Source organism: Leopardus geoffroyi, chromosome E1, assembly GCF_018350155.1.
Source record: "Leopardus geoffroyi isolate Oge1 chromosome E1, O.geoffroyi_Oge1_pat1.0, whole genome shotgun sequence".
In the NCBI taxonomy this organism is placed as follows: domain Eukaryota; kingdom Metazoa; phylum Chordata; class Mammalia; order Carnivora; family Felidae; genus Leopardus; species Leopardus geoffroyi.
The window spans coordinates 27794529-27821676 of NC_059330.1; the positions used below are offsets into that span (position 1 = coordinate 27794529).

The following is a 27148-nucleotide window of genomic DNA, read 5'->3' on the forward strand; positions in this document are numbered from 1 at the left end:
ACAGAGCCTGGTGTGACACTCAACCCTGGGATCATGACTAGAGCTGAAATCAAGAGTTGGATACTCAACTGACTGAGCCACCCAGGCGCCCCAGTACTTTGTCTTTTAAAGACAGTCTTAAAAAAAGAAGGGGTACCTGGGTGGCTCAGTTGGTTAAGTGCACGACTCTTGATCTCGGCTCATGTCATGACCTTCACAGTTCATCGGATCAAGCCCTGTGTTGGGCTCTGTGCTGAGTGTGGAGCCTGCTTGAGATCCTTTCTCCCTCTCCCCCACTTGCTCACTCTCTCATAAAAAGTAAAATAAAATAAACTTAAAAAATAATAAAAGGCAGTCTTGATTAAATGTTTGTATTCCAAACTTTAACCATTTAAAAACTCCTTTGGGGCTTTTGAGTGGCTCAGTTGATTGAGCCTCTGACTCTTGGTTTTGGCTTAGGTCATGATCCCAGGGTTGTGGGATTGAGCCCCACATTGGCCTCAATCAATCAAATCAATCTCTCTCTCTCTCTCTCTCTCTCTCTCTCACTCACTCACTCTCTCACTCCCTCTCCCTCCCTCCTCTCTCAAAACAAGTAAATAAAAATTAAAAATCTTAAAAAAAATCCATTATGGTAACTGATTTCAACTCTGCCAATTCATTCTCAGTTACATTACTAGTATTCTTCTACATGTTCTTCCAGGTTCATTATTCTTTATTTAAAAGCATAGAAGACATTTTGTAATTTTGAGTAACAGAAGGTGTTCTGTGTGTTTTTACCATTGCTGTGTCCTTTATATGTCAGCAGAAAAGGATGTCAACTTTGACATTGATTTTTTTTCCCCCCATTTCTTACTGAAACTCTACCGCCTTTCACCTCTGCACTTATTTGAATTTCAATGATTGATGAATTGCTGTAGCATGCAGGTGCCACCATATACCTCTGGCTGCCCTGTGAGAGGGTGTAGGAGTGGTGGCATTTTCAGGTTTTTCCCTTTTAGTTGGTGGAGCACAGCATTATTTGCGTTTTGGCAGCAGTATTATTTCAATAGAAGAGACTAAATGAAAAGGATTTTTATTATTTTTTTCTTTTTATATTAAGTTTATTTATTTTGAGAGATACAAAGGCAGCATGAGTAGGAGAGGGACAGAGAGAGAGGGCAAGAGAGCAGATCCCAAGCAAGCTTTGCATTGCCTGCGCAGAGCCCGATGTGGGGTTCAAACTCATGAAACTGCGAGATCATGACTTGAGTTGAAGCTGAGTCGGACACTTAACCGACTGAAACACCCAGGCAGCCAAAAAGAATTTTTTTTTAACGTTTATTTATTCTTGAGAGACAGAGCATGAGCATGAGAAGGGCAGAGAGAGAGGGAGACACAGAATCTGAAGCAGGCTCCAGGCTCTGAGCCATCAGCACAGAGCCTGACGCGGGGCTCGAACCCACAAATGGTGAGATCATGACCTGAGCTGACGTCGAATGCTTAGCCGACTAAACCACCCAGGCGCCCCAGCCAGGCACCTGAAAAGGATTTAAAAAAAAATTTTTTTTTTTTTTCAACATTTATTTACTTTTGGGACAGAGAGAGACAGAGCATGAACGGGGGAGGGGCAGAGAGAGAGGGAGACACAGAATCTGAAGCAGGCTCCAGGCTCTGAGCTGTCAGCACAGAGCCTGACGTGGGGCTGAACCCACCAACCATGAGATCATGACCCAAGCTGAAGTCGGATGCTTAACCAACTGAGCCACCCAGGTGCCCCCCTTCCCTCTCACTGATTGCAATGATTTATGCAGGACCTGTTGACCCAGTGTTGGGTATGGCCAACTATTAAGCTAGAGGTCAGGAGACCAATTTTGCTTTCTCATTACATTCACAAAGCTAGGGAACTTTCTTAAGTATGTGTTCGTGGTCCTGTCTGGTACTATATAAATAAATAATAAGTTTATACTACTCTTCATAGGAATCCAGTGAGTGATATTCTAAGAAATAGGAAGTTTGGGGACCAAAATAATTCCCAACTTTTAAAGATATATAATGAATAAAGAGTTTGAAAGATTTGGGGAATTCCTGAGAATCTAGAGAATGATATCCTTGTTTGTGAATCTGTCAGGAATTCAGAAACACTAGTTCTAGATCAAATTTATGCCTTTGCCTGGAATTTCAACCCACTTGTATAGTGAGTTTTAGTATTTTCAGCAACAGTTCCGTGAAGGGCCACAAGGTGGAGGTGGTGCTTCATGGAAGTAGCTGGTTTGGTCTCTAAGGAAGAAGTATCGTACTTTGCTTTTTATAGCAGGAAAGTTTTAGTTCTCTTTGCTGAACAAGGAGATTTCAAAAAATGTCCATACACCCAGCCTATGTCTTCTAAATATTTAAGGGAGAAATAGTACTACACAAAACTCTTCTTGGAAACAGAAGAGGAAGAATTCACTGGTAAAGCCATTTGGGGCTATAGTTTTCTTTGTTGGAAGTTCTTTTAACTACAAGTTGTATTTCTTTAGTAGGTAAAATACTTATTCAGGTGATCTGTTTTTACCTGAGTGACCTTTGGTAGTTTGTGTCTATCAAAGAATTTCTTCATCTCATTTATGTTTTTAATTTCACGAGCATAAAGTTATTATTTTAATGTCTGTAGAATCTGTTGTGATGTCCCCTGTTTTATTCCTGATATTAGTAATTTTGTTCTCTTTTTCCTTAGTCTCCTTAGAAGCTTTTCAATTTTATTGATGTTTTTAAAGAACTAACTTCTCGTGTCACTGATTTCTTTTTCTGTTGTTTCCTGCAAATTTTATTTTTGTTCTGTATTTCCTTTCTTTTATTTGCTTTAAGTTTATTTACTCTTTTTTCTGGTTTCTTAAAATAGATGCTTAGATCATTGAGACCTTTTACTTCTCTAATGTAAGCATTTAATGGTATAAATTTCCCTGTAAGCACTGCTATAGCCACATCTCCCAAATTTTGATATATTGAATTTTTATTTTCATTCAATTTAGAATGTTTCATTAATTTTGGAAAAATTTCTGCCATTTTCTTTTAATGCATTGTCTGTCCTTTGTTATTCTTGCTATCTGTGGCAGTCTGTTTGACACCAGTGGAACTATTACCATTTATCCCCTTATATTTTAACTGCTTTTTAATGATTTTCATTTTTCTATTTCTTTAATATTCTGTTTAATTTCCTTAGTTCTGTCTTTAAGTTTGCTAACCTCTTTTCCAACTTTGCTTAAATCTATTAATATTGTAATTTTAATGACTATATCTTTCATTTCTGGAAAGTCTGTTTAGTAATTTTTTAAGTTTCCTTTCTCATATTAAACAGGTCCTTATTTTAATTTATGAAAAAATCATGGTATTGTCCTTCTATTTGTGTATTTCGCTTGACTCATTTCAGGTGGATTGCCTGCCTTTTTTGTTTTGTAAATTTTAATTAGAACACACCTTTCTAAGAATCTTTTTCTGCCTCATCTACCCCTCCCCTGAAAAAATCCCCCCCCCCCCCCCCCCGTGATAATTTATGACCTGGATTGTGGAAGCTTCCCTCCAGAGAAGCTTTTTTTTTTTTTTTTTTTTTTTTTTTTTTTTTATGTTTTAAGAGTATTCACAAGCACTTCTATATCTGCTCTAAAGTCTTTGTTAGTTAGATACTTCCAGCATCTCATTCATTTCAGCATTGATGTTTGTTGATTGTCTTTTCCTAGGTCTTCGTATGCTGAACTCATTTTGGATTGTATCCTGGATTCTTTTTTTTCTTTTTTAATTTGAAAGAGAGAGAGAGAGGGGAAACATGAGCAAGTGGGAGAGAGGGGCAGAGGGAGAGGGAAAGAGAGTCTTAAGCAGGCTCCACGCTGGGCTCCCAAAACAGGGCTCCATCCCATGACTCTGGGATCATGACCTGAGCCAAAATCAAGAGTCAGACACTCAACTTACTGAGTCACCCAGGCACCCCGTATCCTGGATATTTTTAATATGTTATGAGATTCTGGATCTTATTTAAATCTGACAGTTTGGGGCACCTGGGTGGCTCAGTCAGTTAAGCGTCCGACTTAGCTCAGGTCATGATCTCACGATTTGTGAGTTCGAGCCCTGTATCGAGCTCTGTGCTGACAGTTCGGAGCCTACAACCTGCTTCAGATTCTGTGTCTCCCTCTCTCTGCCCCTCCCTCGCTCCCTCTCTCTCTCAAACATAAATAAACATTAAAAAAATTTTTTTTAATGTTAAATCTGACAGTTTGGTGGTACTTCAAATTCTGGTCTACACCAATATACCTGTTCCTATTTACTTTTCAGTACCCTTAAAGAGCTGCTTCATGGATTCTGTCCAGGTTTTATAGCTTCATTTAGTGGGAAAGATGGAATGGAATGTGCTTATTACTCCATCTTACCTAGAACCTTTACTCCAGAAGATTTTCCATTTGCTTTATTCAAATAGCACTAGCTCCTGACCAATTTTTATATTAATTTCCTGAGACTTAAACCTCAACTTTAAATCCCAAACCTAAATTAGGCACATAGGCCTTAGTTTGAATTCTGAGATCAGCTGAGCCCAGCAGAAACAGACAGGAGACTGTATTCCTATACCAGTAGGCAGACTTTTTCTAGTCCGTTCTTTCAATAAGAATTTTAGCTTTATGCAGGGAAATAAGTTTTAGTCATTCAACTCCCTTTCTGTGGTGGGTCCAAGGGAATATTAAAGATGTTCACATCTAAATCTTGGGTTTCTGTGGCATCTGACCTGTTAGTTTTCCTTACCTGTTTGTTTTGGTACCTGTGTATTTCTCTTCTTTTTTTTTTTTTTTTTTTTTTTTTTTTAACATTCATTTATTTTTGAGAGAGATACAGTGCAAGTGGGGGAGGGGCAGAGAGAGGGAGACACAGAATCTGAAGCAGGCTCCAGGCTGTGAGCTGTCAGCGCAGAGTCTGATGTGGGGCCCGAACCCACAAGCCGTGAGATAATGACCTGACCTGAAGTTGGAGGCTTAACCAACTGAGCCACTCAGGCACCTCTCTCCTCTTTCTTTTAAATGGGCTGTTCATTAACATATTTTTTTTTATATTTTCTTTAGCATGTATAAGGGTTTATAGCAGGAAGATTTCCAGATTTTCTTGGTCACTATCTTGTTGAAAGAGAAGCACTTTCTATAGAATTCTTCTTTTTCTTTTTTCTTGTTTTAAGTTTATTTATTTATTTATTTATTTTGAGACAGAGAAAGGGAGAGCACAAGTAGGGGAGGGGGTAGAGAGAGGAGGAGAGAGAATCCCAAGCAGGCTCCACACTGTCAGCTCAGAGCCCAACAGGGTGCTCAGACTCACAAATTGTGAGATTATGACCTGGACTGAAATCAAGAGTCAGATGCCTAACTGACTAAGCCACCTGGGTGCACTTAGAATATTTCGTTTAAGAGTCAGTTGATGTATGTAAAAACAAAATTGGAGGCCGAAATGGGATAGTAACTCATTTATTGCTAAGAGTTTTTGGAATTTCTTATATACATGCATATGTGTAAGTATAACCATGTATTTATATAACATTTATATGTTTTAGGCTAGAAACGATTACATCTATATTGAATCAGGATTAAAAGATTCTATTATCTCTTATGACTCTAGAAAAAACTGTTTGCTTTGGAAAAAATATTCTCAATATAATGAAATTAATACTGGTTTCAAATTACTACTTGCAGATACTTTCCACTACTTGTGGAAAGGGCAATTTTCATCTTTGAGAACAAAAATAAAACCACTGCTCTAAATAACTAATGAGAACTGAGGTTTGTGTGGTTACTTTTTTATTTGTTTTGTTTGGTGTCTTCCATTGTCTTGGGATCTAGGGTAAAATTCAGTAGGAATCTCAGTTTAGTGGGCAAGGAGACTTTGTTTTCCTTTCACTAGCAGTGGTTTCATTTCAGAAACATGTTCTCCCCTTCTTTCATGCCAGGAATGAGCAGTGACAGTGATATTGAATGTGACACTGAGAATGAGGAGCAGGAAGAGCACACCAGCATGGGAGGATTTAACGACTCTTTCATGGCACAGCCCCCAGATGAAGGTGCGGCACATGGTCTCATTTCACAGAGATTAATAAAACCATCTCTTCTGCTGCTATTGCTGCTGCTTCTCTGCTGTTTCTGCTTCTTTTTCTTTTTTAATTATTGTCTTTTGTGAAACAGTATTCTATGGGGTAAAGTAAGTGGTGAGTACTGAAAAAATGTGCTAGGTACTGTTTGGTCAGATACCTGCTGGATACTACTTAATGGAGCGGGATCAGCAACCTGCTCTAGTGTATAGCCTGTAACCTAAGAATAGCATTTATGTTGTACAGAGCTTTTAAAAAACAAAAACAAAACTGAGAAGACTTTTCCATAGAGGCAGTCTGTAGCCTACAATACCTAATATTTTCTATCTGCTCTTTTATAATAAGAAAATGCTTATCAACCCCTGGGGAGGGTTCAGATGTTATTAGATGTTAGTAGCCTAGCTTAATAAGGAAACTTTTTAAAAGATTTTTTTTCTGACTTCTTAGAAATGCATTTAGTTTATGGAAGCATCATTTTTTAAATTTCCTCTTCCTCCCAAAATAGTTTTAGGAATAAAACCCACTGAGATAAAGTCATTGTTAGTATTTTTGTTTTGTTTTAGGAGTACCACATAATGATTTGATAGTATGTATGTATTGGGAAATGATTAACACAGTAAGTTTAGTAAACATCCATCACCCATTACTAATATTTTATCCAGAGACTTTAATGATCAGTCTTAGCATTCCTCTGCAAGATTTCCTGGAATGGCAACATTGTTAGGCTGATGCCAGTTTTCGGCATTACAATTTTACAGATTTCCCTGAAGTTCTAGTTTTTTTTTGTTTTTTGTTTTTTGTTTCCAAAATAGAGCTGAGCAGTTGATGGTTTTTAGGTATTATGACACTGTTAGTAATTTTTTATTTCTGAAAGAAGCAGCTAGATTTTGGGCACGTTATTTTGAGTGCTGATGGATTTTTTAGTGATATTTGTGCAATTTAATTTGCCTTAAGATACATTTTAATGTTTACAAAGTCAGTCTTCAAAGTATATACATCATCATCATTTCCTGTTCCTTTCTTCAGCTGCTCCCACAGTGTCCCCAGGAGAACAAAGTTAGGCAGTGACTTTCATCTTCTAATTATGGGTATTACACATTTTACTTTTTCTTGTTTTGTTTTTTTTTTTTTCCCTTTGTGCTTGCTTATATCTGATTCAGATAACAAATTTTCTATGAAGACAGAGGTTTGTCTACAACCCACAAATCTTTATCACTTAACTAACATGCTTAGGAAGATCACTTAAAGACATGGAAAAGAAAATACTGGTCTTTAAAAACTGTTATCTGCTTTTAATTTTTTATCTTAGATACGCATTCCAGTTTTCCTGATGGTGAACAAATAGGCCCTGAAGACCTCAGCTTTAATACTGATGGAAACAGCGGAAGGTAATTTTCAAATCCAGAGAACTGACTTGCAAGCTACCTTGACCCTGAGATTTGCTGTAGTTGGTGCTCAATTTGTCATCGGTCAGATAATCCGATTTGGTCTTATTTTTTTTCATCATCTCTACCTGAAATAGTATTTCTGAAACTTTAGAAAGTAGCACAGTTGTAGTATATGACATTAGTACACAGGACAAAATTAGCAGTGTGGGAAGAATTTTGTGTAATGTAATGAATTAACAGTGTAGTCCTCAATTAATTTAGTAAATCAGTATATTCCTAAAAGGCAGTTTGTCTTCTGCAATAGAAAAGGTGGTTAACTGCCGGACAGTGTACGTAGAGACCGTGCATGCGCTCAGTAACTTGCTCAGTCTCGGTACTCCTCTATCCTTGGCTAGATTCTCAGTTGTGTTTAAATGACCACCTTTATAGTTTGGTTTTAATCATAGTTTATAGCTTCATTAATGCCTGTAAATTAGGGAAGAGAAAAATTACTTATGTATAGATTCTGCCCTGTAGATACTTTATGTGAATAAATAAAGCAAAAGTAGACTGAATCTCCTCTTTGGAGTATGTTGGCTGACTAAAAGTTAATTTATTTATCTTTTCTTGTTTGTTCAGGTGTAGACACACTGATTAATGGCATAATCTTTCTATTATATGACTTTTACATACAGAATTTTAAATGAGTTAAGTTCATGTGAATTGGTCATGTTCCATATGAACACACGGAAGATCATTTACAATTATTTCAGTTTTTCCTTCCTTTTATTAAACAGCTGTAGTGCAACAAGTATTTTACAGCCCTCTTGTCTCTTTTATTTTCATTAGTTGGACATTGTTTTCAGTGTCAATATGTTTAAAGATTCCTACACATTGCACAGTGGTTTACATGAAACTGTGGTATAATGTTTACTTTCATACTTAATTAGCCCAAAATAATTGCCAAACTTTCCATTGTGCTCCTGGATTTGTGTTTGAGCTGCTATAGCATTTGTGAAAAAATACACTGAAAGTTGGTAAGAGACTATTGAAGAAGCATGAATATAATACATGTGAGAGGCACCTCCTCTACTTATATTTTACTTAATGAAGATTGTTTGCTTTTCCATGTCTACTGTCTTGCCAAATTCTGTGATTCACGGTTGGCTTTTGTTCAAAACAGGTCGCACTTTTTATTAATAAAATGAACTTGAGAAAATATTATGCCTCTGCAATTTATTAAAAGTGGGACAGGAAGCCCCCCACCCTTTTTTTTTTCCTATTCACATTGCCTGTGTACGGTTGAGGCTGTTAAGCTCTATAGACTGTTAGTAGTAAATGCATGAGGAAATTAACGCTTACTTATATTTTATACTCTTACACTCTTGGTAATATATATGGTTGCTTTTTCTCCTTAAAAGCTAGTTGGAGGGGCACCTGGGTGGCTCAGTTAAGCATCTGACTTCAGCTCAGGTCATGATCTCACGGTTCATGAGTTTGAGCTCCACGTCAGGCCCAGTGCTGACAGCTCGGAGCCTGGAGCCTGCTTCAGATTCTGTGTCTCCTTCTCTCTCTCTGCCCCTTCCCCACCCATGCTCTGTCTCTCTCTCTCTCAAAAATAAATAAACATTTAAAAAAAATTTTAAAGTTAGTTGGAAATATTTAAGTACTATAATCATATGAGAAGTAAAAATTTAGCATTCACTTACTAACATGATAGTGTTGGTGTAGTGTCATGTAGTTATTAGGTAGTTTATCATGCAGTGCTCTAAAACATAACTAATACATTATTTAACACATTTCAGTATCTCTTAGATAGAAATGTTTTTCGGCTTATCACATTTTGTTGACATTTTTTTAATCCGACTTTTTGTTAACCTCTATACTGCATTGTAATAGATGAAGATATAAAGCAACAATTTTGTACCGTTAGTGTTGAGGGCAAACCATTGTACGGATTGATTAGTAGATTTTTTTTTTTTTAATGAGGTTCATTAGTTGGAACCCGCAAACACAAATATGTTTGACTACTTTGAATCTCTCACTGTTAGCAGCTCTTTCTTCACTTTTATTTGATATAGAACTCAGTGCTTTCCTGTGTATCTTTATAATTTTATTTATTTTTAAAATATGGGAAACTACATGTGGTTAAGAACTAAGAGAAGCCTGAGCAGACTGCTCATTTGGGAAAATTTACTTGTAAAGCTTCTAGCACACATGATTTAATCATGAGATTCTCTTAGGTCATTAATCTACAGGGTAGCATTTTGAGGTATCTCTCTTTCATTTATTGGGAGGATGTATACTTTTTTTTTTTAAGTAGGCTTCATGCCCAGTGCAGAGCCTAAAGTGAGGCTTGAACTCACAACCCTGAGATCAAGACCTGAGCTGAGAACAAAAGCCAGATGTCTAATTTACTGAGCCACCCGGGCGTCTGAATATACTTTTTAAAATCATAGATGTTCTTGGGGCGCCTGGGTGGCGCAGTCGGTTAAGCGTCCGACTTCAGCCAGGTCACGATCTCGCGGTCCGTGAGTTCGAGCCCCGCGTCGGGCTCTGGGCTGATGGCTCAGAGCCTGGAGCCTGTTTCCCATTCTGTGTCTCCCTCTCTCTCTGTCCCTCCCCCGTTCATGCTCTGTCTCTCTGTCACAAAAATAAATAAAACGTTGAAAAAAAAAAAATAAAATCATAGATGTTCTTAACCTTTGCTCTTAATTTTCATGACCTTGCAGTTTTTTTAGTGAGTGGATTCCCTAGAATAACATAGTGACATTTGGATCATGGTACATTTTTGTCTTAAGTATTTTTCTAGCTCTTCTGATGCTTTCAGGCTACATATAAAAACAATCAAGAGTGCTCTCCTTATTTTGGATGAGTTGAGAGCTGGTTTAGACCATTTTATTTAAAAAAAATTTTTTTTTTAATTTATATTTTGAGAGAGAGAGTGCAGGTGCTAGTGGGGGAGGGGCAGAGAGAGGGAGAGAGAGAATCTCAAGCAGAGCCTCACGTGGGGCTCGATCTCACAAACCCAAAGATCATGATCTGAGCTGAAGTTGAGTTAGATGCTCAGCTCACTGAGCCACCCAGGTTCCCCATAATTTTTTTTTCTTTTTTTTTCCTTTTTTTTAAAAATATGGGGCTTCAACTCATGACCCTGTGATCAAGATCTGAACTGAGATCAAGAGTCAGACACTTGAGGTGCCTGGGTGGCTCAGTTGGTTAAGTGTCCAATTCTTGATTTCTGCTTAGGTCATGATCTCACAGTTCGCGGGATCAAGCCCTGCATCAGGCTCCACAGCTGGTGGCACAAAGCCTGCACGGGATTTGCTCTCTCCCTATCTCTCTGCCCCTATCCCATTCATGCTGTCTCTTTCTGGAAAAAAAAAAAAAAAAAATGAGGGTGTTTGGGTGGCTCAGTCAGTTAAGCATCCGACTTCAACTCAGGTCATGATCTCGTGGTTTGTGAGTTTGAGCCCCAGGTCGGGCTCTGTGCTGACAGCTCAGAGCCTGGAGCCTGCTTCGGATTCTGCGTCTCCTTCTCTCTGCCCCTACCCCACTCGCACTGTGTCACTCTCAAAAGTAAACATTGGAAGAGGAAAAAAAGTCAGACATTTAACCCACTGAGCCACCCGGGCAACTGAAACCCTTTTAAATTAGTAGGATTTCAGTTTACTTTGATAGCAAGATTATTTTCGGTTTTTGCAGCTGTAGGAAAATTGGAAAGTATTTGGTTCTTTACACTTGCACAAAAACTTTGTAGGGAAAATATTTGAACTTAATTGTTGTATTCTCATGTATTTTAGGAAGCTAACTTATTCGTATATTCTGAGTCCATATTTAAGAATAAAGTCTATCTCTTGAAAAGCAAAAAATGCAAGGTTCTAAAGAAATGATATTGAACCTGCCCTCCTGGTATAAAATTCTTTGTTTTGTAATTAAAGTCGGAAACATGTTGTACCAAAAACCAAGAACAAACTGGTAGGTAACTAAAGGACAGAATGAGTACTCAAAAGCAGTTCCATTATGGTGAAGAAAATGATGCCTATTTTGTTGGGCTCCAGTTCACTTCAAGTACTTTTGTTTGTGAATTATAAAATGGTAAGAAATAGGCAGCATATATAAATTTTCAGACCATTGAGAAAAATGGGATTCAGTTAACAAGTGTCTGCCATTCTCTCTAGGTAGACAACTACTGTCCTTGAGCCAAATCCCTACAGCTGTTTATTTTTGGAAACAAAGTGGTTTTGGAACATATTAATATCCATTCATTTAGTTTATCAGTGACTGCTTTTGCCGTACAAAGGCAGAGCTGAGTAGCCGCTAAGGAAACCTGTTGGCTCCAGAGCCTCAAATATTTACTCTCACACCCTTTACAGATAACAATTGCTGGCTTCTGCTCTGTTGATATTAATGGGAACTTCATGGTTTTTTTAGTATAGAACGTTTAGGTTTGAAAAAGCATGATTTTTAAGTCAAAAAGGTGAACATTTGATTAGTTTTGTGCTTACTTTTGTATGGGGTACTGTCCTGTTCTAGAATCATAAGAAGGCTGAAAGGGGCACCTGGGTGGCTCAGTTGGTTTAAACATCTAACTCTTGGTCTCGGCTTCAGTTATGATCTAATAATGGTTTATGAATCCAAGCCCCACTTCACGCTTTGCACCGTCAGTGCAGAGTCTGCTTGGGATGCTCTCTCATTCCATTGCTCTTGAAGACCAAACGATTTCAAAGGTGAAGGACCTGTTAGCATTTAGTAGTGCTGGATCTTTTTTTTTTTTTTTAAATGTTTGTTTATTTTTGAGAGAATACGAGCAGGGGAGGTGCAGAGATGGAGGGAGACACAGAAATAGAAGCAGGCTCCAGCCTCTGAGCTATCAGCATAGAGCCTGACACAGGGCTCAAACTCACCAACCACAAGATCATGACCTGAGCCAAAATCAGACGCTTAACCACCTGAGCCTTCCAGGCACCCCAGTAGTGGGATCTTTGAAAAATGTAATTACTTTCCCAAATTCTAGTCATGTTATATAGTAAGTCTGCACTGAATTTCTCAGTGGTGCCAGGAAATCTTCCCTCTTCCTTGGGGTGATATGCCTGCTTTGGCTATGCTAGACTTCAGGTAGCAGTAAGAGGAGGAGAAGGCATAGGAGAAGGTACCAGTTCCTTTTCCCTCTTCGCATTGGTTGTTCATGATCTGGTCTGCAAGAGCAGACCCCCCCTTTCACTCCCATTCTCCTACATGTAGCTGTCATCACCTACAGTCCGTGCAAATCATGAGTAGTGGACATAAATTTCCAATGAGTTCCTCTACTGTGCTTCTACTTTCTGGCACTTTGTGTATCTTTTAAGTCTTTTCCTTCCACCATTACCTTGTTTCACTATTTTTTTTTTAAGTAAACTCTACCGCCAACTTGGGGCTTGAACTCATGACCCCAGATAAAGAATCCCTTGCTCTACCATATGAGCTAGCAAGTGCCCCCAGTATTTAGTGTTTTTATTTCGTGTTTCTTTCCTAGAAAATTTCTTCTTAATGAATGTTTTCTCTTAAGCCAAAGGATATAGCAGTTAATGCTTGCAGTGTGCACAAACATGGTTTCTGGACAGCTTTGACCAACTGTGTCATTGAATCCTTAAGTAACCTTTGAGGTAGATGATTTGTGTGTCCTACCCATTTGTCAGAAAAACATGCAGTTTAGGGAGGTTAGGTGATTCTCTGAAGGTTCCACACCACTGGCAAGGATGGAATGAATTGCTGGTCTGGTACTTTTTTTAGTTCTTCACACTTGAACCAAATCCAGCATTTTTATACATAATAATTTTAAAGCTCCAGATTTTCCTATTTTTTTAACTTTTTATTTTGAGGTAATTTTAGATTTACAAAGAGATACAAAAGTCCTGACAGAGTTCCCATATACTCATCATGCAGCTTACTCAGCTTCTGCTTTTGTTAACATCTTCTATAACTGTAGAATAGTAATCAAAACTAGGAAATTAGTCTTGTTTACAGTACTGTCAACTACAGAATTTATTCAGATTTCACCAGTTAATTTATTTTTTAATGTTTATTTTGGGAGAGAAAATGCACACATGTGAGCAGGGAGGTGAAGGGCAGAGATAAAGGGAGAGAGAGAATCCCAAGCGGCTCTGTGCTATCAGCGCAGAGCCCAAAGCAGGGCTCGATCCCACAAACCACGAGATCATGACCATAGCTGGTATCAAGAGTCGGCTGCTTAACTGATTAAGCCACCCAGACACCCCACCAGTTATTGTATTAATGTCCTTTTTCTGTTCCAGGATCCAGTCCAGCATCCCACATTGCATTTAGTTGTCATGTTTCTTTAGTATCCTCTGGTCAGTGACAGTTCTCAAGTCTTTCCAGTTTTTCATGACCTTGATATTTTCGAAGAGGACCAATTATTTTATAGAATGTTCCCTTATTTGGGTTTGTTTGATATTTTCTCATATTTAACTGGGATTAAGCATTATTGGGAAAACTACCACAGATGTGATATGCCCTTCTCATTGCAGTGTATCAGGGGCTATATATATAGTGCAGGTTATTTATTATTGATGACGCTAATCTTGATTAGGTGGTCAAGTTGGTGTCTGCCAGGATTCATACTATTTATTTACAGTTTTTCCCTTTGTAATTACTAAATATTTGAGGCAAATACTCTTTCTGCTTAAACTCTTACTACCTTTAGCACCTACTGGTGGATCTTGCCTACAACAATTATGACTGCAGTGTTCTAATTGTTTTCAATTTCCCTGTTCCTTATACATTTATTATTAGAATTTTGTAAGGAAAAGTCCCTTCTTTCCCATTTAGCTTTTTATTCGACCACTTATTTATATCAGTGTGCACTCATGGATATCATTTTATTCTTTATGATCCAGTATGTCATTATTTTAAAGTTCAGTTCTAGTTTTGGCTATTGGAAGCTCTTTCAGGTTAGCTTTTGTATCCTTTTGGTATGTTCCTTCCTCCTCCTTTCCCTCTTCTCCCCCCACAAGATGCTCCAGGCTCATCTTGTCTTTCCTCTGCCTCTTTTTATGGACAGTGGTATTTAAAAAGTAAGATTGGAGTGTTAAGGTGTGTGTGTTGTTTCTGGAGTGTCACTGCTTCTAGTCCTTATCAATGGAGAGAATAGGAAACCACCTGTATACTTAGTCATGCGAACATCTCTATGTCTTTGTATATGTATGTATATGCAAATATGTTTTAAGAAGATAAATCATGAGTCTGTAATTGATGCCTACAACACCAGTCCCAACTCCACAGTGCTCATTATAGCCTTCCCTTTTATTATAGCTTTCTCTAACAGCCTCTCATTACCTATAGTATATTTATTTTTTAAATGTTTATTTATTGGTTTCGAGAGAGGGTGTGTGTGTGAGCAGGAGAGGGGCAGAGAGAGAATCCCAAGCAGACTCTGCACTGTCAGCACAGAGCCCAATGTGGGGCTTGATCCCACCAATCACAAGATCTCAACCTGAGCTCTGAAATCAAGAATTGGACATTCAACCAACTGAGCCACCCAGGCGGCCCAGCTACACTATATATACTTACTTGTTTAACTGTAATATATAAACTAAGTAGTTTCAGAACTGTTGACCTACCTATACCTTTGTGAGGAACAAGTTTACCAACTACAGGGCAGTGCTGGTTTACAGTTTTTTGTTTTTAGCCTTCAGTATCCTGTCACTTTCCCAAAGTTATTTAGGTCCTAAGATTCAGAGTTACATTCATTCTTTTCTGCACCATCCTCTTCAGTGTGATTAAATGATTCATTTGTGATAAAGTAAGATTCATCTGTTATAGTCTGTATTTTGTCCTCCCCACATATCCTGGTTGATTTCTAAATTTACATACATTAAAATTTAGTCTTTGTGGTACAGTGCAGTTCTGTGGGTTTTGACAAATACAGAGTTGTGTATCTGCCACCATAGTAACTGCATAAAACAGTTCAGTTACCCTCAGAGTTCCCTTGTGTTAAGTAAATCCTTCCCACTGCCCCCCACAACTCCTGGCAACCATGATCTGTTCTCTGTCCTTTTAATTTTCCCTTTACCAGAGTGCCATAGCCTTTCACTTAGCAAAATGCATTGGGTTGTATGAATCAGCACTTCCTTTATTGCTGAGTAGTAGTTCACTGTATGGGCATACCACTGTTTATTTACCCATTGAAGGACATTTGGGTTATTTCCAGTTTAGGGTGATTATGAATCTTATAAATATTTGTGTGTAGATTTTTGTGTGAACATGAGTTTTCATCCTCTAGAGTAATATGTGCCTTGGAATGGGATTGCTGAGTGTGTGATAAAGATCTGGCTGGTCTTTGTCTCTGGTTCCTGGGGTGCATACTCCATGGAATGTCCTGAGTGATAGAATTGTCTTTGTTATTTATGGTGGGTCCTGATAGCTTATGCTAATGAGATAATTCAGGATGGGGGCTGGCATGTTAGAAAGACTGATCATGTGATTAGAGGATTGGGGTTCATAGTCACTTGATATCAGCCTGAATAGTTCAGGCTCATTGCCAGTGAGTCTGTCATGCTTACTTTATGAAATCCCAATAAAATCTCTGCATGCTGAAGCTCAGATGAGCTTCCCCAGTAGGCAGTACTCTGTATTGTCATCCATAGTTGTTTCGGGAAGATAAAATGCTCTGGTGGGGCGCCTGGGTGGCTCAGTCGGTTGAGCGTCCGACTTCGGCTCAGGTCATGATCTCACAGTTCATGAGTCTGAGCCTTGCGTCGGGCTCTGTGCTGACAGCTCAGAGCCTGGAGCCTGCTTGGGATTCTGTGTCTCCCTCCCTCTCTCTCTGCCCCTCCCCTGCTCATGCTCTGTCTCTCTCTGTCTCAAAAATAAATAAAAACATTTAAAAAAAGATTTTTTTAAATGCTCTGGTCACAAGGAAGCTTCACATTGGGACTCTCCTAGACCTGACTGTATGCATCTTTTCTTTTGCCTGGTTTTGATCTTTTGTATAATAAAACTGTAAGTATTTCCCTAAGTTCTATGAGTTGTTCTAGCAATTGTCAAACCTGAGGGTCATTCAGGACATTCCAAAGAGTATGTATCCTTGGAATCCCTACTTTTCCAGAAGTGGCACTGCCATTTTACATTACTAACAGCAATATGTGAGAGTTCTAGTTGGATCTTACAGACACTTGGTACTGTCAGCACTTTTTAATTTTAGCCATTCTAATAAGTGATACTGGTTTTGCTAATATTTTGCTGAGGATTTTTTCATCTATATGCAAGAAGGATATTGGTATGTATAGTTTTTCTGTCTTCATCCTATTTGGTATCAGAGTAATGCTGACCTTAAAAAATTAATCTTTTCTGGAAGAGAATTATAGAATTGGTGTTATTTATTCCTTAAATGTTTGGTAGAATTTACCAGTGAAGGCATCTGGAAGAGATTTGTTTTTCCTAGGTGTGTGTTTCGAGTATTTATCCTGCTATGTATTCTGTGAGCTTCCTGGATCTACGGTTTGATGTCTGTGATTTAAATTTTTGGAAGTTTTCTTGCTATTAATTCAGATATTTCTTCTGCCCTATCTTTCTCTTCTCCTTTTAGGATTCCAATTATATGCATATGTTAGACTGATACTGTCCCACAGCTCTTATATGTTCTCTTCTGGGATTATTTTGTTTTCATTTTTCCTTCACTCTGTGTGTGTGTGTGTGTGTGTGTGTGTGTGTGTGTGTGTGTGTGTTTCGGTTAGGGTAATTTACGTTGATTTATCTTTAAGTTTACTGATCTCTCCTCAGCACTGTTCAATCCACTGATGAGCCAGTCAAAAGCATTCATCATCTCTATTACAGTACTTTTCATTTCTAGCATTTTTATTTATAGTTTCTCTTTGCTAAAACCACTTATAAGATCTTGCATATGTTGTCCACCATTTCCATAACATATTAACCATAGTTTAAAATTTTTTTTAACGTTTATTTATTTTTGAGAGAGCACACAAGTGGGAGAGGGGCAGAGAGAGAGGCAGACACAGAATCCGAAGCAGGCTCCAGGCTCCGAGCTGTCAGCACGGAGCCCAACACGGGGCTTGAATTCATGAGCTGTGAGATCATGACCTGAGCCAATGCTTAGCTGACTGAGCCACCCAGTCACCCCTAGCCTTAATTATTTTGAATTCTCTGTCCCAAAATCTTTGTCCTATCAGTCTGCTTCTTCTTTCCTTTCCTTTTTTATTTTTTAATGTTTGTTTATTTTGAGGAGTGCAAGGGTAGGGAGGTGCAGAGAGAGAGAGGGAGAGAGAAAATCCCAAGCAAGCTCCATGCTGCCACTGCAGAGCCTGATGCAGGGCTTAATTCTACAAACCCATGAGATCATGATGTGAGTCAAAATCAAGAGTTGGATGCTTAACCTGCCCACAGAAGTCAGTGCTTCTTTTTTGTTTTTGTTTCAGAGTTGTGTATTTTTTATTTATTTATTTTTTATTTTTTTCAACGTTTATTTATTTTTGGGACAGAGAGAGAGCATGAACGGGGGAGGGGCAGAGAGAGAGGGAGACACAGAATCGGAAACAGGCTCCAGGCTCTGAGCCGTCAGCCCAGAGCCCGACGCGGGGCTCAAACTCACGGACCGTGAGATCGTGACCTGGCTGAAGTCGGACGCTTAACCGACTGCGCCACCCAGGCGCCCCAGAGTTGTGTATTTTTTAAATTGATATATAGTTGATACACAGTGTACAACATAGTAATTCAACATCTCCATACATTATGCTGTATGTTCACAAGTGACAGAGCTACCATCTGTCCCCATACAACACTATTACAATACCACCAATTGCATTCCTTACGCTGTACCTTTTATCCCTGTGACCTATTTATTCCATAACTGGAAACCTAAATCTCCCACTCCCCTTCACCGATGGCCATACTACCCTCTTCTCTGGCAACCGTCAGTTCTCTGTATTTATGGGTCTGTTTCTGCTTTCTGATTTTTAGATTGCACATATAAATGAAATCATATGGTATTTGTTCTCTGGCTTACTTCATTTAACATGATATCCGTTGTACATCCATGTTATTGCAGATGGCAAGACTGCAACCCTTTTTATATCTGTGTAGTATTCCTGTGTGTGGGTGTCACATCTTTTTTATCCAATCATCTGTCAATGGACAGACACTTGGGTTGCTTCCCTATCTTGGCTATTGTAAATAGTGCTGCACCAAACAGGAGTGTATGTATCTTCTTGAATTAGTGTTTCATTTCTTTTGGGTAAATACCCAATAGTGGAATTACTGGATCACATGGTAATTCTATTTTACATATTTTATTTTTTTTAAGTAATCTCTACACCCACTGTGGGGCTTGAACTCATGACCCCAAGATCAAGAGTCACACACTTCTCCCAACTGAGCCAGCCAGGCACCCCAGTAATTCAACTTTTAGTTTTTTCTTAAAGTTTATTTTTGAGAGAGCGTGCAAGTGTGCGCACACGAGCAGGGAAGGGTGAGACAGAGAGGGAGACAGAGAATCCCATGCAGGCTCCACATGACGCAGAGCCCAGTGCAGGGCTCAAACCCACCGTGAAATCATGACCCCAGCCAAAATCAAGTCAGACACTTAACTGATTGATGGAGCCACCAGGCACCCAATTTTTCATTTTGGGGGAATTTCCATTTTGTTTTCCACAGTGGCTATACCAGTTTACATCCCACCCAGCGTGCATGAGGGATCCTTTTTCTCCACATACTTGCCAATATTTGTTATTTCTTGTCTGATACTAGCTGTTCTGATGTCATATATCTCATTGTGGTTTTGATTTGCATTTCCCTGATGATGAGTGATAACGGAGTATCTTCTCATGTGTCTTTGCCATCTGTATGTCATCTTTGTAATGTGTTTGGGTACTCTGCCAATTTTTTATTCAGAATGTTTTCTTGATGTTTAGTTGTGTACGTTCATTATATATTTTGAATATTATTCCTTTATCAGATATGTCATTTGTGAATATCTTCTCCCATTCAGGTTACCTTTTCATTTTGTTGATAGTTTCCTTCAATGTGCAAGTGCTTTTTATTTTAGTGAAGTCCCCGTAGTTCACTTTTGCTTTTGTTCACCTTGCCTGAGGAGACAGATCTAGAAAAATGTTGCTAAGGCTCATGTTAAAGACATTATTATTGCGTATGTTTTCTTCTAGGTTTTTGGTGTGGTTTTGTTTTTGGTTTCAGGTGTCACATTTAGGTATTTAATCCATTTTGAATTTATTTTTGTGTACCATGTAAGAGTGACTGTGGTCCAGTTTTCTTACCACCATTTACTGAAGAGACTGATGTTTCCCTCATGTATAATTTTACACCTCCTTTGTCACACATCGACTGGGTTTCTGGGCTTGCTCTGTTCTCTTCCACTGATCACTAGGTCTATTTTTATGCCAGTATCAGTACGGTACTGGTTTTGGTTACTACACCTTTGTAGTATAGCTTGAAATCTGGGATTGTGATACTTCCAGCTTTGTTCTTTCTCAAGACTGCTTTGGCTGTTAAGGGTGGCTGGTTCTGATGATTGCTTCACTCTTCAGAATACATTTTTTTTTTCATATGGTTCTGTATAGTTTGTTGAAAGTGACATATCATATGTAGGGCAGTAGATAGTTTGGAGAATTGTTTTTACACCTAAACACAGCAGGCCTTTCCTCCTGCTTATTAGACTTGTATAGCAGAGTCTGAATTAATCTTGGTTAGGAGTATGTGCTTGGTTTGAGGTTCTTCGTTGCTATGATTAACCTTAGCAATAAATAACTTATCTTTCCTTTGAATAAAAAGACAAATGACTAGTGGTTTTAAATTGTTGGGTTTTTATTAAGGTATTGGCAATATTTCCACATATGTCTTAACCTGAATGAATAGTTTTAATAAAATATGAAGGATCACTCATGATTACAACTGAACTCAAAAGTGAGCTGTAGAGCAGGTTTGTAAATTGTTAAATTTACTTGGTAAGAAATGATTCACTTCATTCGCTTCACTCCATAGAGAATTCTTTGCAGAGTAATGTCATGAACAAGGGAACAAAGCCTGTCTCTCATCAAAGAGCACCTAGAGTAAGAGTTAACAATGATGTATCTGTGGATTATCTAATACATCAGAGTTTATTAAAGTATTTCCTTTTCCAGAACAACTGCTGTGTCAATCTGGAGTTCCCTATTTCCTATTTTCTAATTAATACAATAGTCTTCAAAATAGAAGATAAAAAATACTGCTAAGATGAAGTAACAATTACTTTTCAACACAGTACCATTTGGAAAATAGTCATGTGATAATACTGGTGGTATCTTGTTTTGAAGAAAAACATTTAAGCTATTCACAGGTTAGAACAGAAGAGTGGGTAATTTATCCTTTAATATATCACATGGTTTTAAAAGGTGAAAAAAGTATGTTCTTTTGCTAATTTAAGACTCAAAGAAAAAGTGTCCAAAATTACGATGTGACCGAAACTATATAGTATCCCCCTTCGTGGCCTTGCGTAGGCGAGAATGGTCATTGAGTGAATAAATTATGTTTAAACACTAAAGTAATAATTTACAAATCACTTTCTCACAAAGCCTTGGCAAGCCTTTGATGGAGAAGTACTTGAACCACAGCAGTTTTATCTGTAAACACTGAACTTCTTTATGCATCATTTTCATCTGCCCATCGGATGTTGCACTTTTTACTGGCACAGTGTTCCAACAATGGAGTATGGTTGTCATGAAGATACAGCGTGACACTATACCACCACGTTGACATTATACCACTATAAATGTGGTCAGAATCAGACTCAGTGTTGACATTGACATTGTTGACACTGTCCTTGGAAAAGGTGTTACTTTCAAGGATCCTCCTACTTAAATGCAATAGTAACTTTAATCTTACTACTTCAAGGACAGTGGATGGCACTTCTAGGTAAAGTAAAGGTATATACATGTGTGTTTCCACCATCCTGTTTAGCACAGATATAAATGGGATTAATAGCCCCAGTGTTTGGTGCTGTAATGTTGCTAAACCTCAGATATCCCTCAAAAGTACACATCTAGAAAGTGAACAAAGGAAACCCTAAATTTAGGGACTGATTCCCTTTGAAACTCACAGTGAATGTACAAGGAGTTTGTAAGGACTTCATTTGGTAACCTGAAGTCTGTTTCCCTAACAAGTACTACACTTTCTTGTTTATATTTGTTTTACTATTTCCTATTCTAACAAGACTTTAGCAGGCAAACAAATTGATGCATATCATGTTAAATTGAAAAAGGGATACTGTCACTCTGAAGGACTGAGTGTAGAATTTTCACCACCACTAAATTACACAGTTAAAAGTACAAAACACATAATTCACAGACTATTACCTCAGCATTAACAGTTAATATATATTATATATACTTTTATATCTAATATTTTTACAATCACCAGATACACCATCATTAAATACAAGTTACAGAATGTGTAGATACCATTAGTTAGAGGGGTACTTATTGCTTACATTAGCAAGCAGCAAATAAGGGCACAGGATTTGAACTGAAGGGAACTACTTTCTATCACCAGTGGCATTAAGAATAACACTGCATTTCACAAAGCACTGCTTTTTACCTAGTTTATAGAATCAAGAGCAGCATATATCATACCAATAACCACTACTTTAATGTAGAATTTTAAAGGATTTACCTTACAAATGTCACCTAACTACTCTATAAATATGCATGTTGTGAACAAATGAAGAGTTGCTATTTTTCACAATATTGGTTTATAACTTGACCACACTAGAACTACTCGGCTTTATTTTCTAGAGGGCTACTGGTATGAAAAATGGAACTGCTTATATAGTCAGATCTACAAAATTCAGACCCTTAAAAGTGTGGTCTAGTCATCCGAGTTTCATCCAACCATTTTTCCCCACTGAAAAAAATCTATCATTTGTATCTTCTTTCCTTTCACCTTCTTTATTCTGATCAAACAAAGTAGCAATGGACAACTACAGAAAATCTTAAAAATTTTTTTTTTAATTTAGGTAAGTGCTTTGGACTATAATGTGTACCAATACTCTGCTGCCTGTCTTCTTGTTTCCTTAGATAATTTGATTTGAAAGTGACTCTTCACCTGATGGGTTGTTAACAAGATCTAGGCTTCAGAAAGTGACAGATGTGAGTGAGGTCCGTATATGGGGGTAAACATCAGGTTAGTGAAAATTCTGGTACTATAGTTGGAGCCATGTTTACTTCCTCCTTTTTAGCCACGTGTCAGAAGACTTGAGAAAAGAATAAATGACTTCAAGAGAAATACTGAAAATCTTACAAATTCTTAAAAATAAAATGTATAGATTAACAATCTGATCATTGCTGAAGTTTTTATGTATTTGATATAGCTATACTGGCATCCAAAATACGCTGCAGTCCTTTGTTTTTAAAATCTAGGAATCTGAGTCCTCCATTATGGGTCTGAGGAACATAAAGTAACAGTATTATTCTATAAAAAACACAGGCAGTGGACATTTTTCAGCAAGAACATTTGGTGCCTCCCAGTGTTATATGTGAGTGGGCAGCTCCTGTCCATGGTATGGCTGGTCCACGGTTGACTAGGGGAAGGTAAAAGGTCATGTGGTATTATTCATGATTCTCAAGAGAATCAGAGGCAGCTTCACAGAATGAATCTGCTTATTAGTTTATTTGCTGTCTTTAAAGATATGCTTCTAGCTTGAAACTACAGAAATGGCAAAACAGACAAATTATCAAATATAAGTAACTATACTGAAATGAGAAAGATGTCCTCTCTGCAGTCTGAAGTTGCATGTAGCAGGACTCTGGAGCATTCTCCATTCGTAACTAGATAGACCTCAGTCTCCGTTCTCTGCCTTCTCCTTTGCACTTGGCCTCTCTGGGCTGACTTTGGGCAGTGCTTTCAACCTCTTTCATACCAATTATTTCATTCCCTTGGGGAAAACAATTTTAGAGAAGTTAAAACCAGTATTTTTCATTCACCAAAACCAGTTTTTATTTTTGTAGTAGTGTATGCTTTTGCTGTCTGTGAACTTAAAAAAAGGCAGAAAAAATAGAAATACTGTTTTTCTTTTTTAAATGGTAACTTGATTCTAGTATATTTGTACCTAACATCATCTCCATTAAATCAGTTTTATTCCTGAGATGAAGGTACAGTGAAAAACATATTAGCATCATAGGTTAAAACCAGTTGACAGCAGTCTAAAATGACAAATAATAAAAATTCTGCCAAAAGCACCATAACAGGTTATGAAACTCCCAAATAGCTACACAGCCCTAGGAAATACTTTTTAATTCAGAAAATTTTCATAATCTTTTATGTTACAGGAAAAAAAAATCAGTATATCTTTTTGACTGTATACCACCTCACAAGTCTGAAAATATGACACTTTTATACTAGTTTTATGCTTTCACTGTAACCAATTAAAACCCATATGGCTTTTAGTCTTTTACCAACCAAAAAAAAGAGGGGAGGGGTTCCCTCACAGTCCCCAGTCTTAAGGAACATCCCCCAGTTAAATCTAATTCTGCATTAGGCTTCCCATAGATATATTAGGCACATCAAACCAGATATCACCTGCGTTCAGATTTCAACATTAGATATCCTGACTAAAATAACTCACAAGCTTCCACTAGTGATGTGAAGGGTAGTAAAGTGGGGATTGTATGTAGGTGTGGAGACACATCACAGGGACCAGTTGTATAATTTTGCTAGTGAAACCGCCAATACTTTTTTTTTTTTAGATTGAAAACACTTTTGGGTTTTCTAGAGATCTATTTACATTTAAGAATTGAGCCGTCCATGGTTTCATAATGAAGCACATATATTTCAGAAATGTCTACCTTGTTTCTACTCTGATAGTGGTGTTTTTATTGGGGGAGAGCTAGCTAGCCTACTTTAAAGAGAGAAAGTATTATATTTTATAGCTCCAAGGAAGACCTGGGTCTGGAATATCATTACTCTTTCTGAGCTTCCTCATCATGTTGGCACTGTATCCTTTCCAAATATTTTGCCTCCATGGCAGAAAACTTCTTAACATCCTATTTCTCTTCCCACTTCGAATAAGTGAGGACAGACCAGTGCCTATTTTGTGGGAAGGCTCTTGAGCAGACATAAATGAATACAACTTTGTATTAAACCTGAATCCATACCATCTCTTTGAATAATGAGAGCGTAAATGAGACAATCTGGAAACTCTCTTTCCCAGGAATTTGAACTGTTCATTTTCCAACCTAGGACAGACAGGAGATAAGCTCTCCATTCTGTATATCTGCTGCCCTGTTGAACCCAAATTAAAAGAGGGAAACTCTCCAGCACCACTTTGTTCAGGCAGTGATGATTGAACTGATTTTTTCTCCATTATTAGCTCATTAGTAAGATTTGCCTTCTTTGGTGCACCAGAACCAAACATCTCAATTGGTGGCAAAAACTGGGCACTGTGAGGTTTGTTTGCTTCTATTTGTGTGAGATCTAGGTAGCCTGGGTCTTCCAGCACGTTGATTTGGGACCCTGGGCTCAGGCTAGTTCTATCAGTGAATGAATCCACACGCCCATCATAGCCTAGATCGGCTGGTGCTGAGCACTGGTGCTGAGGCCAAGGGCGTTTGCACTCTCCATGATTCTCCTTATCATCCCCACCATCTTCTTGCCCTCCTTGAAAAGAGTTCTCTGTCCAATCTGATTCCTCACTAACATTTACAGCTTTGTTCATGTCCCTCAGGAATACCACAATAACAGTGATGTTATCACTTGACCCAGCATCACGAGCTGATGCGACTAATTTGTGGGCAACCATGCTACTGTCTCCATTATTCTCCTTCAGGTGGTCAGACACAACTTTCACTGCCTCATCAGGGTTCACGGTGTCATAGAAGCCATCACAGGCCAGAATGAGGTAGTCTTCAGTTCCATCCAAAACAGTAGAGGCAGAATCTGCATCCCCACAGATATATGGCTTATGTTCAGCATCTCCTGTGGGAATTAAAAAGTAGGTCAAATTTACCTTGTATGTTTATAGGAATGTTTATGGCCAATGCTGTGACTGATCATAATTTACTGGATTGTGATCTGAATACACTGGAAAGAATTTATAAACTAGTTTCAGATAAAATAGAGGACTTGAATTCTTTGTTAATCAGATGCTGCTCACTCCTTACTCTCTGTTAAATAATTGCCATTCACTGGGCTTACTTACTTAGCTAGCTTATTATACTCTGAATCTTGTGCCTCTAGCTATGATTTAGGCTTAGCTGAGCATGGCAACAAATGTCAAATTAAATTTTTTGCTGCATTGAAAAATTTCAGTCTTAACACAGGAACATTTTGTTTATTGATAGATCTGCCTTTTTTTTTTTATTAGTGGTTAAATTTGACTTAACAGACTTGAGAACAAGTCCACATTAAAAAAAAAAAAAACCAAAGTTGTGATCACTCTTCATTAAACACTTACATTTTCTTTGTTTTCAAAGTAATAGCTTTATGCTGCTAGCACAGAGAAAGGTTTGAGTTACAAGGGATTTTTAAAAATCAAGTCAACTCCCTTAAGCCAGGAAAAGTCATCCCAAGATTCAGATGAGAGCTAGAATGTCAGCCTCTTGGTTCCCAATCTGGTTTGCTTTCTGCTATTTATTTATTTACTTATTTAGTTACTTTCTGCTTTTTTTTTTTTTTTTAAGTTTTTTAAACATTTATTTTTGAAGAGACAGAGACAGAGTGCGAGCAGGGGAGGGACAGAGAGAGAGGGAGACACAGAATCTGAAACAGGCTCCAGGCTCTGAGCAGTCAGCACAGAGCCCAACATAGGACTTGAACCCATGAACCATGAGATCATTGAGCTGAAGATAACTGCCTAACCGACTAAGCCACCCAGATGCCCCACTTTTTGCTTTTTAAAGCTGCTTTACTTGTAACTTCTAGAGAACAACTGGAAAACATAATCATATTTCTCTCATCTTCAGGGACTACAGTATTTTTGCTTTCTTCATTTGTCTTTGATCGAACCCCCTCCCCCTGCCACCTTTATTGCTATTGTTCATTCTCTACTTATGAACACTGTGAGAGCCCCCAAAGCCCTACTGGGCCATTATTTCTCTTATTTAATAGTTCATCCACTTACAGAATGACATTTGAACTGGGCCTTGAAGTTAGTTATCACCAGGCATAGAAGAGCCCTTGATAGAAGGAATAGCATTAACAAAGACAGAGACAACTGTTGAGGAATGATGCATAGCTATATATGGAGTGCTTGGAGTGGAGACAGAAACTTAGCTTAATGTGGGCTCATGGTCTCCAGTCTATCACCAGACTACTGAGAAAATTAATCATCTACAATGCACATTGGGTCTTTCAGATCTAGAGCACTTCCAGATCCATTCTCTCTATATTTATTGTTTTCCTCTAGGTACTTGGGAGAGAGCCTAGCCAAAGGGTCCTTAGCCTATTAAGTATAACACAGGATCGCTTATTAGTACAACAAGGGATACTCATTTTCTACTGTACATAGGAAACAGTATTTAGCAATAACTCCTATATTAGGAAACAGTTAAAATTTTAAAATTTACAAAACATTTTATCATTTGTAAAGTACAGCTTGGTGGAGTCAGACTGCCTGGGTCCCAACCCTACCTTTGTTACTTACAAACCCTCATTAGGTACTGATGAAGTACTAAAATGACTTTGTAACTAGGGGATGGTAAAATGAAGATAATTATACTTAAGTGATCTGGCT

General features: G+C 38.1%; 2 protein-coding genes across 8 annotated transcripts in view; one reads left to right on the forward strand and one right to left on the reverse strand.

The window, feature by feature from the left end:
- The window catches only part of TRIM37 (tripartite motif containing 37), a 137262-nt gene extending 114505 nt beyond the window's left edge, over window positions 1-22757 (forward strand). For 5 of the 7 annotated variants that reach the window (XM_045488208.1, XM_045488213.1, XM_045488210.1 and 2 more), the window contains 2 exons: window positions 5915-6025; window positions 7362-8640. In XM_045488208.1, the coding sequence (XP_045344164.1) occupies window positions 5915-6025; window positions 7362-7444 (194 nt within the window). In that variant the 3' untranslated portion in view covers window positions 7445-8640. Of the gene's footprint in view, window positions 1-5914; window positions 6026-7361; window positions 8641-22496 lie in introns of those variants that run through there. The other 2 variants (XM_045488211.1, XM_045488207.1) reach the window with 1 other exon arrangement.
- Window positions 20230-27148, reverse strand: part of PPM1E (protein phosphatase, Mg2+/Mn2+ dependent 1E) — a 227793-nt gene continuing 220874 nt past the window's right edge. The window contains exon 7 of the mRNA XM_045488214.1: window positions 20230-25392. Coding sequence (XP_045344170.1) covers window positions 24335-25392 — 1058 coding nt within the window. The 3' untranslated portion in view covers window positions 20230-24334. The remainder of the gene's footprint in view (window positions 25393-27148) is intronic.